Source organism: Daucus carota, chromosome 2, assembly GCF_001625215.2.
Source record: "Daucus carota subsp. sativus chromosome 2, DH1 v3.0, whole genome shotgun sequence".
In the NCBI taxonomy this organism is placed as follows: domain Eukaryota; kingdom Viridiplantae; phylum Streptophyta; class Magnoliopsida; order Apiales; family Apiaceae; genus Daucus; species Daucus carota.
Genome location: NC_030382.2, coordinates 17,171,982 through 17,193,120, shown reverse-complemented (window position 1 = coordinate 17,193,120; position 21,139 = coordinate 17,171,982). Strand labels below are relative to the sequence as shown.

Genomic DNA, 21,139 nt, shown 5'->3' with positions numbered 1-21,139 from the left:
TATGTTGCCATCTCCATAAGAAACACTTGGGCCAGCTTTCTCCACAAACTCTGACAGCAGGGCCTTATTTCCAGTCATGTGTCCTGAACATCCACTGTCCAAGACTAGGATATTTTTCCTGTTGCCCTGCAATCACAAAGACCACTAATTGTTAGTTTTAAGGACCCAGACTTGCTTGGATCCCTTGGCCTTATTAAGTTTGTTAGCTTTTGCAGCGGAATTATTATTATCAGAGTTTGAGCTAACAGACTTTGGAACAGAGTTTGTACTAGAAACAGATTTTGTACTTGCAGAGTTTTTATTAACCTTTTTCAAAGAAGGTTTCAATTGATAATAATCATAATACAAACTATGATATTCTTTGCAAGTATAAATAGAATGCCATAAACTACCACAATGAAAACATGGATCTTGTGGTTTATATCTAATACTACTTTTTATAACTCCAGACTTTGTAGGTAAGGAGTTAATGTCCTTGTTCTTCCTGCAAAAATTAGCAAGATGATTAGTATTTCCACAGTTATGGCATGTCTTCCTAGGTGCATTTGGAATAGGCATGTAGTTATTACTCTTGTCTATTCCAACCTTGCCATTTCTATTTTTCCTAGGCTCCTTGTTTTTGTTATCAGATTTTACCTTTTTAAGCTTATGCTTAAGCTGTTTCTGAGTCATCAATCCTATGTTAACCTGTTTAGGCTTATCAGATTTTAAATTGTTGTTAATCTCTGATTCTTGTCTACTCTGTTTAGACTTAGAGGATTCAGCAACAAATTTAACAGGTTTAACCTTAGGTTTTACAGTTTTAACAAACTCTGTTTTTGATGACTCAGCTTCTGAGTTCTCAGTGTAACCTAGTCCTTTCTTCCAGTTTCCACTACCTAAGATATCCTGAGTAGTTTTGCCTGAATTAGTCCATGTCTTAATAATATCCCTTTCCTTAGCAAGTTCTGATTGAAGAGATGCATACCTCTTTAATAGTTCATCTTTGACAATGACAGCATCATCTCTCTCTTTCTGAACTTCTAACATCTGAACTAATTCTTTTTCTAGATAATCATTCCTTTTCTTTACACTTAGAGTTTCAGATTTTAATCTTTCATTTTCTAAAGTCTGATCTCTAAAGCTGATATGCAAAGTTTTAAGGAACAATCTTAACTCAGTTATATTTTCAGTATCAAAGGCAAGAGTAGAATGAGGTACCTTAGCAGTAGATTCAGAGTTGTTGTCAGTGTTTGCCATCAGAGCATAATTGACTTCTTCCTCTGAATCAGATGTATCTGTCCAGTTTCCTTTCTTGGTGATAAAGGCTTTTTCCTTTTCTTTCTTGGCTTTCTTGCATTCAGATGCAAAGTGACCCTTTTCACCACAGTTGAAACATGTATACTTGTCAGCTTTTCCAGCTTTTCCTTCCTTGCCCTCATTCTTCCTGAAGTTCTTCTTATCATAAACTCTGTCAGAGTTTCTGTCTTTCCCTGAGAAACTTTTGCCTTTGTTGAACTTTTTGTAAGCCAACTTCTTCAAGCTTTTCACCATCAATGCTGCTAACTGCATCATCTCATCATCACTGTCTTCAGAGTCTGAGGGAACATCAGAGTTTGAGTCATCAGAGTTTGATGACTCAATGTCAGACTTTGTGACATGAGCTTTTCCTTTGCTCTTAGCAGCTTCCTCTTGAACTTTTAGAGCAACAGACTTTGATTTGCCTCCATGACGTTTGCTCCTCTGCTCCATCTCAAGTTCATGAGTCTTCAGTCTTCCAAAAACATCATCAAGAGACATTTCTCCAAGATCAAGATTGTCTCTTATTGTAGTGACTTTCAAATCCCATTTTTCAGGAAGAGCCAGAAGGAATTTGAGGTTTGAGTCTTCAAGATCATATTCCTTGTTCACCAGAGATAAGTCATTCAACAGTTTGACAAATCTGTCATACAGATCTGTCAAGGACTCACCAGATTTTGAGTCAAAGTGCTCATACTCCTGTGTAAGGATGGTTTTTCTGTTCTTCTTGATGGCTTGAGTTCCCTGACATCTGGTTTCCAGAGCATCCCAGATTTGTTTAGCAGTTTTGCACCCAATCACCCTATTAGACATTGCGTTATCAAGGGCACTGTGCAGAAGGTGTTTCACCTTTGAGTCTTTACCAATTGACAAGATGTCCTCAGGGGTATAATCTTTCTTGTCTTTTGGGACCATCTTCTGAGGTTCATCTGCAATCCCAACAGAGAGCTTGGTGGGCATATGTGGTCCATCATAGATCCTGTCAAGGTATTCTGGATCGACAGAGTCTAGAAATATGATCATTCTCTCTTTCCAGACTGGATATTCAGATGCCTCAAGGATTGGAACTCTAAAAGACGAAGCTTGTGATTTTTCAGACATGATTGTGATTAAGATCTCACTGTAGTTATCTAAACAGAGCTGGCTCTGATACCACTTGATAGGTCCTATTAACTCACTATATAAGTTGATATAGTGAACACAATCAATAACACAGTATGACAATATAAGAGATTGAAAGCAGTAAACTCTTATTCACAAAGCTCGATCGGTTACAAAAACTCTCTCAGTGATTTATATATTATCACTAAGAGCTGCTAGGGTTCTTCTAAGAATATACTCGATTACTTAACTCTTATAGAGTAACCCTAATCTGTGTTTATATAGACACAGTTACAAAATCAATCTCTGATTTGATATCCTATAAATCAGCTATGTATTCTATCAATCAAAGATTGCTACTGTTTTCTGTTTAGTTTCCATAGTCAGCAAATCACTCCTCTGCTTCTATCCTTCCTTGAAGTATATCCGCTTCTGAGCTCTTTCCACGTGTAAACTCTGACGAGTCTTGACTATGTAAACTCTGATCAGACTTTATTAAACTCTGATCAGCTTCCAGCTTAAACTCTGATCACTCCTGTTCTAAAACAAACTTTAAGAACATTAGTAATCATCAATTATATCTAACATTATTATCTTATTCTCATAAAGGATTCGGACGAGACGTGTACGATCGAAGACGTTAATAAAGTCGAGATGGTGTTACAAAGCGAATAAGGAACTAATCAAGGAAGCGAAACTTTTTTGCGGATAAAGTATAGCCACAGATGGTCTAGGGATGATGATATGCATAGATTATGAGAATTGATAGATGAGATTGAGCTGTGAGTTGGGAATTAGATTAAGGCAAGTATCATGTACCCTGCTTTTCGATACATTTGCAAATATTCTGATCCATTCCTTTGGTATATATTGCAAATATTCGTATCTTTCTTTTCTATATTTGAAAGTGCAAGTATTCTGATCCATTCTTTCAAATCCTCAAGATTCTAAAAACTTCCGTTTTATAAATTAATTTGAAGTTCATATTGTCATTGAAGCATGTGTTGCTCAGTGATACTTAGAACTTCGAATGACTAAGGATCATCTTGATTATTCAACCGACCATTGTCATGCTGGTTTAGCAGGATAAATTCAGTAAACTTAGGCGATGATGGAGGATACTGAATAGTTAGGGATTTCCTGAATTTTGATTTATGAAAGGATGGACTATGATTATGAAAAGATGATTATCAAAACTTGATTTGAAATTATCCTGTTATTGATATTGATTGTGAATCTGTCTTGTTGATTTACATTGACATGTTAAATTGAATTATAGAATTGGATTATTGTTTTTATAAAAGTATGTGGACCAAATGAGTGGTCAGACCAGATTCGTGGTCATATTAGGCCAATGAGTGTCGTGGATCCAGTGATAGAGCATGGCGGGGCCTGCTCGGGGTTAGGAATGACTGATCAGCAGCCTAACCTTGTGTTTTTAATAAAAAATGTGATAGTCCAATTCAATAATTCTTGTGGATGATTGAATTCCTCAGTGTTTCATTGCTGCAAGGTATTGTGTTCCTTTTATACAATACCTGAAATTGTGAACTCAGATTGAATACTTTTATATCTTAAACATGAGAATTTTTGTTATATCATTTCAGAACTGTCATTGTTTATTAATACTTGCTGAGCATTGTTGCTCACTCTTTCTATTCTTTTCTTAACCATTCCAGAAAGGCTTAAAGATGAGTCGTGTAATTGAGATTATGAGTAAGGCTAAGGCTAAGTGAGGAGTCAGAGCTGAGGATCCAGTGATCGAAGAGTGTTCAGGAAGATTGATAAGGTTGGTGCTAGCTAGAGTTGAGCTATTGAGATGAAGATGTAAGTCATGGTTGGAATAGATTTACAATGATTCTTCTTATCGAAGATGATCTGATGTTGTAAGGTATTATTTATTGATAGTGGTTGATTCTTATTTCAATACTGTAACCTAGATGCGATCCTGTTGTTTTTAGGGGGTTAAAATGTTCTCTTTCAAATCTTTTATTATGGCTTTCAAGTTCTGAATTTCAATTTTTAAATTCTTTGATTTCATTATCTTTTCAAAAAAAAATTATTACAGGTTTACCAAAGTGTTTTGAAAAGGTTTTTGTGTGGTGACGTCCGGATCCAGGCCCCCAGATTCCCGGACCGTCACAAAATCGATTTCATAAATTCTCGAAATTGCAAAATCAATTGTGACTAGTAAAAATATTTTGTACAAATCTCTAAAGTCTAAAGTAACTTATAGTTAACAATCAATGGGCCCCTCCTCAGTGCAATGGAGGTCACTGACCTAGGCCATGAGCCTTAGTGCAATGGAGGTCACTGACCTAGGCCATGAGCCTTATTGATCGCCCTCTATTTATACATATGCGACATGCTTTGGTCTTTGTTTTCTCGACGTGGGAAAATTGTGCTTCGTCAGAGAAACTTTCAAATCCAAGTCTAACTCCAGAGCAAATATATTACTCCAATGGTATTTTCAGTTGAAATATAGTAATTCTTAGCCTAGGTTTTAGTCGAATTGAAAATATTTTCTCAAAACAAGCTTGCATTGAATCCTCATCGCCTCCTACTCCGGAGTGTACCTCATCAGCCGATAGCCTCCGAATTCCTGTTTAGATCTTTGTGCTTTGTAATTCGGAATATTTTGGCAATACTCAAGTAATGTCTCTGATTGGGTTCCTGTCTGATTATTTTGATTACTTTTAATTCAGTTCAGAATAAATGTTCTTGCTTTCGCTTTTTCCTTGAGTTCGAGTGTGTATAGTATACGAGGTAGTTTCTGGTGCTTGTATTAACACCTAGAATATCAACCATAAAATCGGATCCCAATTTTATAACAAAATCCTAATAATGATCTGTAGGTTTGCGGTTGGCTTATATCTAAACTCTTGAGCCGGTTCTTTGATAAGGGAGGATGAGTATTGTCAATCTGATAAGTTTGATTACTATTTTCGCTTCAGGTTTGCAAGTTTCTACTTCACCTAATCAATGGATAATATTTAATATTGTGCCAAATCAGTACATCAAGGTCATGGATAGCATATTAAATTTTGGCAGCCTTTTTTAGTTTCTAGAGACAAACAAGTATTGATGGATTTATAAAATAATTTTATTAATTTGTAACCAGGGCCGTGCCTGAGGGTGTGCGAGGTGTTCGACGGTACAAGGCACATAATTTTGAGGGGCACATTGTATATGTATGTATGTATTGTTTGAAAAAGAATATTATCTTAGCAAAATTAAAAAAAATATGTAATAAGAATATTAATCTTTTTGATTAGTAATTTAGACTACTAATATTAATAATTAAATACAACGGTCAACACTAGTTTTCATTTATACAACTTGTACATTATATTATTTTTAATAATTAAATTTTTGGATATCTAATTTATTTTAAATTAGGTTTCTATTTAATGGTTATTTTTGTGGATCTAAAAACGAGGGGTGTGAGCGATTCGTGCTTTGGACTGGTCTCGGTATGAGATGCCTACGTATCTTCTGTTTGGAGAAGAATCAAGTCCAAAACGTAGTTATAGTTGTGAGAGGTAGGGCCCTTTATATAGGCGCTTCGGAGTCAAAAGTCGGGTTGAAGTATGATTCCACGTACCAGACTTCTTATCGAAGTATGCTTCGGAGCAATAGATAAGACAAAACTCTTATCTTTGGGTGTTAATGTTCATCTCGGATTCTCGGACGTTTATCCAAGAGAGTTAGTCGTATCGCAGGACTTAATTTCGTAACGGGGCCTTTATATGTATTTGGTTTGGACCGTTATTGGGCCACAGAACTGGACGTCATATAGTTAAACTGGTTGTTCAGGCCTTTATTGGATCGGGCCGTAATATCTGATTAATCCTATCATTTGCCCCCCAACTTTCGACAAATTTCGTGGTAATTTATCGAAAGTTTATAGAGGTTTTCATACGGGTATCCGAGCTTCATCGAATACTTTCCGTGACCTTCGTATCGTACATTGTGTATTTTGTCGAATTTCTCATTACGATAGCCTTATTTTGAACAAATCTATAAATTGCTCCTTTTGAATTTGATCTCTTTGAGCATCATTATAGTGCGGGTAATGTTTTTGCACAAGCCTATGATATCCCCGGCATATTTAAAAAAATTGATAAGGTGAATAATTTGATTTGATCATCTATTTTTGTCAAAATTGTTAAAATAAACAAACATCTCACCGCAAATATTTTCCCACTTCCAGTGAATTGATAAGAACATAGTATCTTACAATACTATGTTTATCATCACATAAGATTCTATCTCTATTCCGTAGACCTGTTAGCGTTGGATAGGTGTAAACTTCTAACAAATTAGGGTCATGAGATTGTCTAGGTGCCTCATTTCGTCGAAGTGTATTATGCACAGTTGCCAAATTAGATTCAAAATATAGTGAACAAAAATGTACACACTCCTCGATCAATATATCTTTCTGCTATTGAACCCTCTACTCGAGCTTTGTTTTTGACTTTTAACTTCAAGTTATGCAAATACCTTTCAACAAAATACATCCATCTCCCATTACATGGTCCACCCAACTTTGCCTCAGTAACCAAATGTAGTGGCAAATGCTCCATAGAATCAAAAAAGCTTGGAGTATAGATGACTTCAAGCTTGGACATTATTTTCACTATGTCCTTCTCCATTTTCTCTAAATCAGTGGATTTCAAATTTGATGAGCATAAATCTTGAAAGAAGTTTGACAACTTAATAAGCATGTCACATTTATAAATATGACCGCGGGCGGTCACATTTATAAATATGACCACAGGCGGTCACTTCCTAAATATGTCCGAGGCTAGTCATATGAGTACTTATGATCAAGGCTGGTCGAACATAACATATGACCGTGTTCTGTCATATTTATTAATATGACCACTTTCGGTCATATTAATAAACCCGACTGCACTGGGTCAAATCACGATTACGAAAATTTAAAAAAAAATTGCGGGAAGTTTCCCGCTTAAAAAATAAATATGACCGACTTTATTATTGACCGAGTCTAGTCAAAATTAGTGACATCATCAAAAAAATTTTGGAGGGAAGTTTGCCTCCAAAATTTTATGGGGCCCTCGTTATAAATATGACTGGATAAATATGAACGTCATTAATTATGACTGCGTTTGGTCATATTTAACAGCGGTCAAATTTATATGGTCATATTTGGCTTTGACTTGTCTCCTTCGGGATTTGACCTTAAATATGACCGTATGCGGTCATATTTAAGGTCGGTCATATTTAACCGGTCATTTTTATCCTTTTTTCTTGTAGTGAAAAGAGATTTAGGATTAGATGATTACGGTGAGTTTTTTTTTTTGCAAGGACTGTTTCTGTACACCAAAAACACTTAAAACCACATCAAACATGCTTAATTTTTTTACATAATCTTAACTAGCGAGAAAAATAAACTTGAGCTGGCTGAATCAGCATGAAACTTATGCATATATAATATTTAAAATTGTTTGCACAATGTAACCATCAACAAAAATATCAACTTGCCATATGAGAGCAGCAAAAAAGGTTAATCAACCTAACTACCGGATGCATTATTATCGTGTTCGGCAAAAACAAATTACCTTATTCAGTAAATATTATTGATTCTCATCCCTTAAAACTAAAAGTGCTATGTAATTATACTGCAATTGCTTATTTTAGAAATTTTATATTTTTTTAAAAAAGTTTGAAATTTTACTCGGTTGTTGAGCATGTTTTAGGGAGAATAAATAGAAAATTTACATTTCATTTAGAAAATCTAGCATTATTTTAAAGTGAAAATGGGGTTATGGCTTGAAGGAAAATTCTAATTCATGGTGTATGGGACCCATCCACAAGTTTGGTAAATCATTCTTGGGGCTACCATGTCCATTATGAGAGTGGGATCACTCCTTGGGATCCTGTCACTTATGACTAAACTTAGCAAGATTGTAAAATTGTCTCTTTAAAAGTATTCGAGACTAAAGTTATTTTTAAAAGATGCCTCTTCATTTTTGTCGTTGCGACAAAATCATAGTTCTACTTTTGAGAAATTTATCCCAATAGATTGAGATAGAAAGACTTATATACTAAGTAGAGCTATAAGTCTTGGAGAAGTATAAATCTTCCATAAGTCACTAACCTCAAATTTCATATAATTTCTTGTACAAAACAAACTCCACAAATCAAATCTTCAACGACCCAAACCCAATTTAGATTTTAACTAATAATGTAGCACAAGTACCACTTAGCTTCATGAGACAACAAATTGCCTCCCTTTTGTTAATTCTTTTATTTTTTGCTAAGTCCTTTTATTAATTCTTGACTGTTACACAAATCTCTCTTTTGTATGTGTCACATAATTTTCTAATTTTTATAATTAATTATACTCAAACATATAATCATTTTACACAAAATGTCTAATCAAGATCTATTTTATATCTTATTATTGATCATTATCATATTTTTTTAATCGATAAAAATTTTCCCAATTAATTTTTTAATTACAATTGAGACTCAATATTAGAATTGTAAATAAAAAAATTCACAAATTTGCATATTTGACTTATTCAGAGCTTTCGATCCATAAGATAAGGACCAGATAGTAATTTTTTAATTAAAAATTTATAAACAATATTTATAGTGTCGTGTAATTTCAAGAGAAAGAGGTTTTTCTAATATAGCATCTAAATCTCATGATATCTCTAAACATAGCAAACAAAATATTTGTTCTAATGGGGTGGAAATCCCTATCGGTATAAAAGAATATAAGTTCCTCGAAGCTGATTCAAGTGTTCAATCAAAATTTTATATTTATTCTAAAAGTACACTTCTTTCCACTGGCTGATGGAGATTCAAAGAAAATTATGTGAAAAATCTATGAAAGGGAAGAACCATCATCATTCTAGTCCTGAAGCAAGCAGATGGAGAGAAATTGAAAATTGAAAGCTTCGAGCTAATTTATGTGGACTAGTGTGGACCAATGTCTTCAATATCCAGGGGAAAGAAATTGTGCATATTATGTATTATTGATTATTTTCCACACTTTATATATATGTGAAAATTCATCAATTTAATTGCTTAAGAATTCAATTGAAAATGAAAGAGGCTTGTACATAAAGTGTCTTAGAATGGATAGAGGAAAAGAAGTAATTCTATTGAGTTCAACAAATTATGTGAGCATGTGACTCACCATAATGTACATACTGTCAACAAGAGTATGGTTGAAAGTATTAATCATGTTATTATGAATATTGCCTAGTCAATTGTCTGCCAAAAAGGTTACTCAATATTTTTGGGCCAACTAAGTCGGCCTCTCACATTTCAAATCAATGGTCAAAGGGAATGACTCATGTGAAGTATTTTAAAATATTTTGAAGCCTAGGATATGTACATGTTCCACATTCTAAGCATATAAAGATAAATGAAAATAGTATTATTAAATGTGTGTTATTGGGATACAATGATAAATATAACTATAAGATGTATGAACCCGTTGAGAAAAAGGTCCACAATTTTATAGATGTGGAGTTTAAGGAAGACCATTGTGACAATTGGGAGGAAGTTGAAGAAAATGAGAAACATGCTCAATGGAAGGAGGGTGATGTGAGAGAAGGTGAGCTAGATCTTTTAGTTATGAATCTTAATATTGGTCACCATAATGATTTTTGGAAGTTCTGGAGTTATTCCACCTAGCTATGAACAATATTGAAGAGTAAAGGAGGGTCAAGTTTGGTAAGGGCTTAAATTTAACTGTGTTGTATATTAATGGTTTAATATCTCTTTTTACTTGCAACATGCTTGGGATATCATATATGAGATATGGAAGGTCCTTGTCATATGTGTATCCTAGACTAAATGTGAATGATAGAAGATGCTTGCAAATTAGGAAAAAGTGAAAGTTTAGATATTTTATGTTAGGTATTTGTATTTTTTTTATTGTTAGTGGTTTATAATATACTTGTAATCTTATTTTATTTAAATTAAAATAATGATATTGATCGGTACTTACTCGTCTTAAAATAGTCGAAATGAATTAATATACTATTTATTATACTATATGTATTCCTTTAGCTTTACACCAAGCTATTAATGAGCAGGGTGAAGTATGACAACCTAACTTTCTGTTACTAATCTCCTTTTAATAAATATTGATGCTAAAAATGTAATTTTTTGCAAGCAATTTTGTGAGTTTTTAAGTTATTATTTGGTTCAAGTGTGAATGCACATAAATATTGAAATTAACAATGATTCCATTTTTAGCCTTGCTAGGTGTGAACTAGAACATACATGACATAGTATTTGACCTTTTTTGCATAGTATTTTGTCTTCATTATATTTCATATACACAATTCTTTGTTTTACAGCTATAATGTACTCCTGGATATTATAAAAATAAAAATACTCCCTCCATCCTAATTTACAGGTACCTCTTGATTTTTGAGAAGTTAAATTGACTAATTTCTACCATTTATTTACTGTTTTAGCAAATAGAAAGGTACATATTAAAATATATTAGATTTACTTAGATGATATTTTCAATTATTCCCAATTATATATATATATATATATATATATATATATTTCAGTCAAAGTATAATCGATTTCACTAATGAGAACTCATAAAGGACATGTATATTTAGACGGACTGAGTATGTAGTTAGAAGATTTTTTTTCAAGATCAAAAATATAGAGTTCTTTGGTAACGTTTATGTAACGTATTTTCTAGATTTTCTCAAGATACAAAAAGTGACGGGTAATGAATGCAAAAGATATGATTTTTCAAGTGCTCACACTAGCAATAAATTTTTAATTAGGTGTCTGATTTTTATTGGATCTAAGCTCATTAATAATGATGACGGTATGCACGGAAATCTCAACCAATAAAAATCTGGTACCTAAATAAAAAGTAATTGTGGACCCCCAAAAATGATATATCTAGTCTATAGCAAAGAATTATGCAATTCAGATGTTATAAAAACAAACCACATTTTTGCCATATACATCACTATACAATTGATTGCAAACTTAAAAATTGTCTACTTCACCAACCTTTACTGTTTTGTTTGAACCATTAAATTTTTGCCCTATTCTCTTCTATACATCATTTTGCAGACACACATATATATACACATATAACAAGGATATGTTTTCTTCTACAATATTAATGGCTGATAGATCACTAGGAAAAGGGCCATTAAGGACCATTTTGGGCGCTGCATCTTGTGACAGCAAACTCACCAAGTCAATCTACGCATCCATTGATATTAGCACCGTTGTTGGTATGTAATTTTACCACATCTACAGTATAAAGATTTCGTTTTCTTTGGTGCTAAAGATTTATTTTTGATAATTTCTATGTTGATATGAATATGTTAAATATTTTATTCATGTGAAATGTGCTTTGTTTCTATGAAATATGAGATAATTTTGTAGGAAATGTATAAGCTGATTAGTATTTGTGCAAATGATATTTATAAATATATTTTGAATATTTCTATTTATTTTTGGTATATTTATGTGTGTTGTATGATTTCTTTATGAAAAAAATGTTGAGTTAAACTTAATATCATCATATGAATGAAAATATATTTCAAATAGTGTGTAGATTGTTTGTTTATCATTTCTTTATCTTGACTTAAATCGAAAATATTTACAATTTTTTATTTAATTAAAAATAAATATGATTTTAGTTAAATGAGTAGTAACAATTAAATATTTACCAATTCAAATAGTTACTAATATAATTCACTCATCTTTGCACTAATGATTGCACTTTGTTTTCAATTAACAGTTAAAATTTTGCTACTTATTTTCTACATTTGTCTTGTAGAATTGATCATGTACCCTGAAGTGCCTCTGGCAATGAGGATGTCTAGTCATCTTCTGTTTGGAATTGTTCGAATACACGCCCAACAAGTGGAGTCTCTTCTTAGAGACTCCAATACTCTCCTGATAGAGATACGGAATGCTTTTACTTCAACAGACCTGATGAATCTGAGTCATGCAACATTCGGGTCTGTCTTGCCTGACAAGTTCAAACTTGATTCCTTAGACATTGATACTGATTTCAGTGAGAGGTAATAATTTGTTGTCTACTTAGATGGAATATAAATACCGGATATATTCATATCACTTATTGATCACTTCCTTTTGTATTTTGTTTTTGGTGATTTATTTAGTTCTTGGGACAATCATCTGAAGGACACCAAAGAAATAACCCTTGAAGGTAAAATGAGGACATATTTGCATACACTACATTCTTTTTTTGTCTTTCAAATTATTATTATTATTATGCATAAATCATGTAAACTCTAAATATTTATCATTTTATAGATCAAAATTTGGCTGGTAAGATTCTTATATGGTTATTGCTATATTTTACAGATTATTCTGGCACACTTGTGGGTGCAACTCTCGGTGCTGAACACTGTGATCCTTCTAATCGCCAGCTGAGAGCTGCATTGCTAAGTTACAATGATGGTTATCCAAGTTATCAAGGAACTGAAATCATGCGTGAGGCAGCTTTCTTTCAGTATGCTTCTGAAATGGATCTCTTTTGCCCAGACCAAAGGGAAGACAGATTGGAACCAGATTGGGATCTGATGAAAATCTTGGAAAAAACAGAAGCCGATAATTTAGGTGTTGAGTTAGTTCCAGCAGCTTCTCCTCTTTCATCTCAACAACACCAACAGCCAATTTCTATTTTATCAGAAGAGACTCCGGAATTTTTGGACCCTGACAGTGATTACGGTGGGTTTCAAATTCAAAACTTAATGAATATTTTGTAGTTGAAATTATTTTGCATATAATTCATCTGTTTTTCTTAGATGCAGGATGGGCATCACCTACCTTGCAGATTCCTTCAATTCCTCAGCCTCAGCAGACCCTTCCCAAAGAAATGATAAGCCATCAATATGATATTAACACAACAATTCTGAGTGACAAGTATTGCCTAAATTTCCTTGCATTAAAGTTAAAAAGAGTTATGCTATTTCCCTTTTAATGTGTGGCTGAGTATATGGGTATGTGTTTTCAGGTTTATGAAGAAAAGGATGGCTGATTCCAGCAGCATCCTGCGTCCAAGAAAGAATTTCCGACGAGACCCTCTGGGCAGGTGGAGGCAGAACAAAAGAATCAGAAAAGATGCTGTATTTTTTGAGCCTTTGTTAACTGGTACATTGGCTCCCTTTCCTTTTCTTCTTGTTTTTTTTTTACCACCATGGCTCCCTATTCTTTTTAGAATAATTTGAAGGCCATCTTTACATTAAGATCTCTACAGGAAAGTTTTTGTTTTTATGTACAGGGTTGGGCAGTGACCTCTGTGAGGCATACCGGAAAGACTTCATTTGCGGAAAACCTTATTTATGTGCTCCGGTCAATGTTGACAACATGGAAATTGACCATGAAATATCAACGGAAAACAATTCCCCGAATAGGGTTTGGTATTCTCCCATCGAGTTCACTCCTTCTCCAACTGGAGGACATGCCCTTGGGGGTGATACCAGCTCATTGATTGATCAAGTGGAGCCAACCAACTGGGACAGCACACGGGTCCATGAAAAATACGCTGCTACACCAGGGTCTAACGAAATAACGGCGTCTTTGAAGGGCACACCGGGTGAAGGTCCATATAATCCAGAAATCAGGACTTCTTGTGATGGCGTATGTTTATTAATATTTATAAAGATTAATTTTATGTAAAACACTTCCAATATTTTGATAGGTGGTTCAACTGCTAAAGCATTTTAAGTTGCTGACTACAACTCTGAATTAATTTTACTTTATTGCAGGAATTATCTTTTTTGGCAGAGGATGATAATAATTCACAAGGTAGACCCATTAAACTTTTGGTTGCTGAGCTCTGGTACAGGCATTCAATAAATTTGTTAATGTATGCACAATTCTAAATATCATGGGTATATATTTAAACAGGGCCACAGCAAACCACTCCTGGCTACTCCTCGTGGAAATCAGAAGGTGAACCACTATCTGCAAGGACGAGGTAAACTCCTTTGTCATTTATAGAATTTTATTTTCTATTTTTAAGTTTAACTTTCCTGTCTTGCAGCTGACCTAATATTTCATGCGTAATCAGTGCAGATCTGTGGCTCGATTCCTTAAGGACAGATCATCAGTCACTCCGGTCATTGAAAGAGACCACCAATCCATAAATGTTAGTCTGGATACGATCTTAGAAGGAAAAAGAAGGAAAGTTTGTGCTCGAATGGTCTTTGAGACGCTTGTAAGTTTTTGTACTTTCCTTACACTTCTCCATTGAATAATTGGTAACTCGCATTTGGAATTTACAAGTTTCAAGTTTATATCATATTTGGATTGTGTAAATTTGCTTGTTTCAGGTTTTAAAGACTTGTAGCCTTGTAGATGTCAAGCAAGAAAATCCATACGGTGACGTCGTTTTGACGGTGACGCCAAAACTTTCCAAAGAACTATTTTCCATCTGAGTGCATGTACTATGTCCTCCATCCCTGTGTAGCATGTTGTGAGAAGGCGACTCTTCTCGGCTGGATGCTCTTCTACTCCATTAATATATACGTGGTTTTGGTGGTGATACATTAATTCGTGTACTTGCTCAAAGAATTTTTTGTTTCTTTCTTTCATGCATGGTTTTTTTTTTCACTTCTATGTTACATTAGAAAAAATTGTGCTATGTAACCAACTTACAGTATATCTTGCTAAGCATGTTACTCCTTTTTGAAATTTTACAACGGCACTTCAAACATATCTCACAAGAATTAAAAGATATGACCCTAATTTTAGGAATAAGGGTAAAATATATGTTGAGCACATGATTTTAGGTTTATATATGTGGTTGTTGTTCTGTAGTAGTTTATTTTTGGTGTTGATAGGCATAGCATTATATTCAGGCGGTTAGGAATAATATGTGCTTAACTATATTTTAAATAAAAGGAGAAAAGAGATTGAACCCTATCTAGGTGGATAGGCTTTTTTCTTGGAAATGGTTTCATAAGTGAGGCTTGGATTGTTAATAAACCTCTTGTTAAACTTTCTTATTTCAATTTGAGTTACTGAGATTATAGTTAAAAAATAAAAAGACCTTCTAAGTATTGTTATTCTATATGTATATGTAAAAACCTATTATATAAGGATATGGTTAGATTTAGACACAAGTGAAAGACATATATGAAAAAACCAAACTACTCGAGCAACAAGCAAGTAAGGTGTTAAGCACAACATGATTTTCACACTTCCACCGGAATATGACTAGCTCTAATATAAATGTAAATTGTGTATAAAATATGTTATTTATATAGTAGGAAGATATTTAACAAGAAATATGTTAGAGGGTTGAGGTTTATAGGCAATTAATAAAACACCTAATAATTACATATAATCAACACCACTAAGTGAATATATTTGTAACTCAGAAAGATAATAGGGACAATAAATGGTTACTTGTAATCACTATATTCAATTAACTCTTTTATTTTGTTTCACACATTGAGTCAAATATAACATTGTAGACAAGGATTTTTACTCTGGAAAATGTTAATAAACTCAAATTAGATCTCAAATTATTTTCCAAATATCCCGTGTCTTGTTATAATTAATTATAAAACAAAAATTAGATTGATTTCTTACATTCCAATCAAGCACATAATAAAGAAGTTTCAATATTACTGTTGAGAATTTTTAAGTTCATAGCATTACTTAATTTCTTTTTGTCTAGATAACCTTTTCCATTTATAATATAAGTTTATTAGAAAACCCAAATGGACTCCTAATAAGATTCTCATACTGAGTATAGGTTCCATAGACATAAAATTGGAAAATGAGAATCCAACTAAAAATTAAAAAATATCGAGAAAGTTTTAAAAAAATTAGCCTTGCAGTAACAAAACAACAACAAACTCTCATATTATAAAAAAATATTTCAAAGATATATAGTAGTTGGACCTCTATAACATCAACTCTATGAAATTAGAACCTAGAATATTATCAATTAAAATTGCAAATCATCACTCAGCTAAAAAGAAAAACTTGAATGCTAACCCATGATATATTTATGTATAATATATATGTGTGTGTACCATTTATAATTTTTGAGCAACCACGTCAAACACAAATTTTCTTGGTGAAAGCCACAAACAAGAAAATGAAGATTTTTTCAGTTATTTTCTTTGCCTATTTTTCTTCAAAATTGTTAATATTTTTTAAAACAATTATGAGGTGATTAATGAATTATATATATTTATATTCATCGATTGAGAATATACTATAATAATTAATCCTTAATTTCATCTCATGAAACTAATTATTTATTATAATAATAGTGTGATATATTTTAGTAACTAAATTTTGGAAAGGGTGATGTTAAGAGAAAGAATAGAATTGGCACATTGGAACCACATTGGGTTTTGATGAAAATGTTGGAACCAACAGAAGTGGATAATCTAGGTATTGAGTTAGACTGTTAGTTCAAGTAGTTTCTCCTCTTCCATCCGAGCAGCACACTATTATATTTTTCAAAGTAAAAATTCATGTCTACTATATTATATTTGACTCAATCTATGAAACAAAATAAAAGAGTTAAATGTATTTAGTAATTACAAGTAACCATCCATTTGTGCCTATCATCTCTCCAAGTTATAAAATATCCACTCATTGGTGTTGATTATATGTAATTATTGGGTGTGGTATGGACGGTTGCCCATAAATGATTCATCATTTCAATAGAAAAAGCACCTGGAAAAAAAAAGCCAATTCATTCCCCGATATATCTGGGGTTTAATATGTTTCTACGGTATAAAATACATATTTTTTAGGTATAAAGTTTACATTGACATAGGAGCTAGTCACATTCCAGCGAGAAAATCATGTGTGGTGCTTAACACCTTGTTTGCTTGTTGCTAAGTAGTTCAGCTTTTCCATTATAGAAGGGGAATTTAAGACATATTTCTTACCAAATTTATGTCGTAATAAGCCGTGTCCCATAATACATGGATCTTATTGCAGTATAACTTAAGATCCAATTTATAATTTACGTAATTAATCTGAGCAAATCAAATTGAAAGAAAAAAGCTCAACAAGAGGTTGACTAGCAATTAAAGCTTTATTTATGAAACCATTTCAAAGAAAAAGAGTAACAATCAAAGTCTCATTTATGAAACCATTTCAAGAATAAAGCCTAGCCACCTACTTAGTGTTGAATCACTTATTTCCTTCTATTTTAGGTATAGTTTATCACAATGTTATTCCTAACTGCGTGAGTATAATGCTATGGCTATCAACATGAAAACCTAAAAATCATGTGCTCCACATATATTTACCCTTATTCCTATAATTAGGGTCAGAGTAAAACGCCAAAATGTAGTAAAGTCACCGGAGTTTTTCCAATGTAACATACATATGAAATAAAAACCATGCATCAAAGAAAGAAACGGAAACTTCTTCTAGCAAGTACACGAATTCATGTATCAACACCCAAAACAGGTCAAATATTCAGGGAGAAGAGCATTCAACAAATAAGTCAACTTATGACTATTCGGGTATGGTATGCAAGAACATGCTACACACGTATGCAGGACATGATACACAAACTTAAGTGGAAAATAGTTCATTTGAAAGTTTTGGCGTCATCGTCGAAATAATGTTACTGTATGGATTTTCCATCTGCGTACATCAACAAGTCCAAAGTTTTTTAAGACCTGAAACAAGCAAATTTACACAATATAGATATGAGATAACAATTTTCAAAGTAAAACAAGATCAAGGTATATTTTTTTAATTAATAAAGAAACACTTGAAACTTATAAATTCCACATGGGAGTTAGCAATTATTCAATGGAGAAGTGCAAGGCAAATAACTTGATATTGTATATTAACTCGCGCAGGTTGTGTTAAATTAACCACCTTTTAAGTTTGTTACTACATCTATGATAACTTAAAATGGAAAATCGTTGGTTAATTTAACAGAACGTGCGCCAGTTAATATACACTATTTTTTGTTATTGATATTTGTAAATCCCAAATTCTCATGGATCACATTTCAGCATGCTAATTTAGTATTTTAGCTTAACATAATGTATTTATACTGTTATAGCCTGCCGTGTTATTTGTCTAATCCAGTCTTGCACGTTTTTATGTACAACCAAACTTTAGCAAGTTGTTTCTAAATAAAAAGCTATGACAGAATCCTATCAGAAGCAGAACTTCTCAAAGATTACATGATTTCGACTTCTACATTGGTTAGGACAAAAGGTGTACGTTTTCTAATTAGACTATGAATAATATTATATATATAAGCTCAATTTAATTAAAAATATTTTTCTAAAATTAAGGAGGTTTGTTAGGGCTTTGATTTATCCAAACTCTTTTCAACTTAAATTCCTCTTTATCCCATATTTGTAGGAACGATGCTTTTAAACTTTTTCTTTATCTCAGATCCTATCTATATGGATTATATACGTTCGATTAATTCACCAGAGAACAACCGGTCATGGGGGATTAAACCAATGTAGTCGTTATATTCTTTTCATATATAAATGGCTGATTGTTTTAAGTATAGTTAACAACTCACAATCTTGAAAACACTTTACTTCTCTACTGAGCTTTATTAAGTACTTTGTTGATACTTTCTTAGAGAACGTAGTTTGAGTTGTAATATCTCGTATATTGTTTAAAATGATTGTAATTGTTTAGTCACTAAAGATAGCGGGGTTCTTGGATAAGAACTAAGGGGGAGTGAGATAGGATTAGTCACACTTGGTTTGAGGTGCAAAGGGTTCGAGGAACAGGAGGAATTCAAGGAGGGTAGCTCAAGGAATTCAAGAGTTCGAGAACAGGTGGCGCATGGGACAATAGTGTCGAGCAGTTTACAGTGTGCTCAAAGGTTTCAACAAGCTGCTTTAAGTGACTGGCAAAGGGGAGATATATTATTATTCTGTAATTGTTGGTATTTTCAGTAATAATATATTCTCTTACCAAGTTGGTAAGGGACCAGGACGTAGACTATTAGATATAATGGTCTAACCTGGCTAAAATTGCTTTTACCGATTTAGTATTTACATGTCTCCACCTTATTGTTTTTATTTCTGCTGCATAATAGCGTTCTGTAATCACTTCTTAACTGAAAATACTAAGCTGAAATACTCGGTAAAAATTTTAAATTGACATTGTTAGCTAGCCATTATACACCTATTCATCCCGTCTAGGTGTAACTTTCAATATTCACTTATTTTCTTATGATATTTATATTTTGTTATGTATCAAATTATTAGGTATCTAAACAAAGAGATTTCCTTATCCCTATGGTGTAGATTTTATTATTATTATTTGACTTATACAATTTTTATTTTACTTACCTTATTCTTTAAGAATCTATCTATGATATCTTCTTTTATATATATATATATATATATATATATATATATATATATATATATATATATATTTTAATTTTATTTTGTTGACTCATTTTCTCTGATGATTTAAATCTTATCATTATTTTGTTTATTCCACAAACTTATTATTTTACTTTATTTGTGTTATATTTTTCAGGGTACTTGATAGGACGTAAAGGAGAGTAGGAGCTCTTATGAGTGTTGTCATATCCAACATTAAAGTTTTATTGTGTAAATGTCTCTAGTCATATTTGTATGTCCATGGATTAGATGGTAACTTTTCTTGAATTAAAGGAATTCTTGATAGCCACCATCATATTCTCATAATTCATCACCTGAATACGTATTTGTGACAAGACAAATACAATCTCTCATTTAAATTTTTTCATATCTTCAATATTTGTTTCCATGTATTCATAATCATTAATTAATTTTATTTGTATAAAATGTCCTAAATTAAGGAGGTATTTTAGCAATTTGTCCAATATTATTTAGTAAATAAATATATGTCATATAGTTAAACTTTAAGTCATATCTAGTAAGATTATATGTATATGTATAAATATATATAAGCAAGTGATCAAATACAAACCAACTCTTAAATACAAACTAAAAACCAGTTTCCATACCACTATTTATAACTGTGCGGGTATCACTAATATATAATGCACTAATAACTGTTTTTATACAGTATATAAACATCGATTTATAATCCAAAATTCAGAAAATCTACTTACCTAAACTATTGATGATCGATTATAGATAATCAATTTCAATCTTAGGAAGGTTCTTGACCGTAACAAGCCGTAAAAGGAGGTGTATGATGGTGGTAGGTAGTCGCTAGTTTTTGTAAGTTATGAAGGAAAGTGTTCGTGACTATTGGTGATGACAGGCGATGGTGGCAAGTCATAGAAACGTCTGGTAATGATAGTAAGAGTGGTTATTATGGTTGTGGTGAATATGATGGTCATATACGTTGCATATATGTGTGTATATATATATTTATATTTGTGAAATATGCTATATGTAAATTAGTGATATGTTATGTACAAATTAGTGATTTCTGTAGTTAAAAATAGTGATAAAAAACTGAGCAGAAACTGGTTTTTAGTTTTTAGGCTAATTTGGTTTGTATTAGAGTAGGACTATATATGTGTGTGTGTGTATATATATATATATATATATATATATATATATATATATATAACCTTTGCCATAATATAAATAAATACACACATACACGCTTATAACCCTTACCATGCACGATAGATTTATAAAATTTGTAATGTTATCGTCCATATTATAAATTTAGGTCAAATACAAACTGATCATACTAACCGAATTTTTAAATTTTTTGGCTTAATTGATAATAAAAAAGTTTATTAAAACACGTC

At 32.4% G+C, this 21,139-nt stretch overlaps 1 protein-coding gene across 1 annotated transcript; it reads left to right on the top strand.

Annotated features, from left to right (window-relative positions):
* The first annotated feature begins 9,843 nt into the window (after positions 1–9,843).
* Positions 9,844–14,825, top strand: LOC108192327 (sister chromatid cohesion 1 protein 3). Its single transcript, XM_064086687.1, has 11 exons — positions 9,844–9,976; positions 12,194–12,440; positions 12,543–12,589; positions 12,748–13,113; positions 13,197–13,308; positions 13,400–13,536; positions 13,667–14,025; positions 14,154–14,193; positions 14,296–14,365; positions 14,464–14,605; positions 14,721–14,825. Exons 1-11 carry the CDS (start codon positions 9,844–9,846, stop codon positions 14,823–14,825), a joined length of 1,758 nt encoding a protein of 585 aa, XP_063942757.1.
* Positions 14,826–21,139: the final 6,314 nt, after the last annotated feature.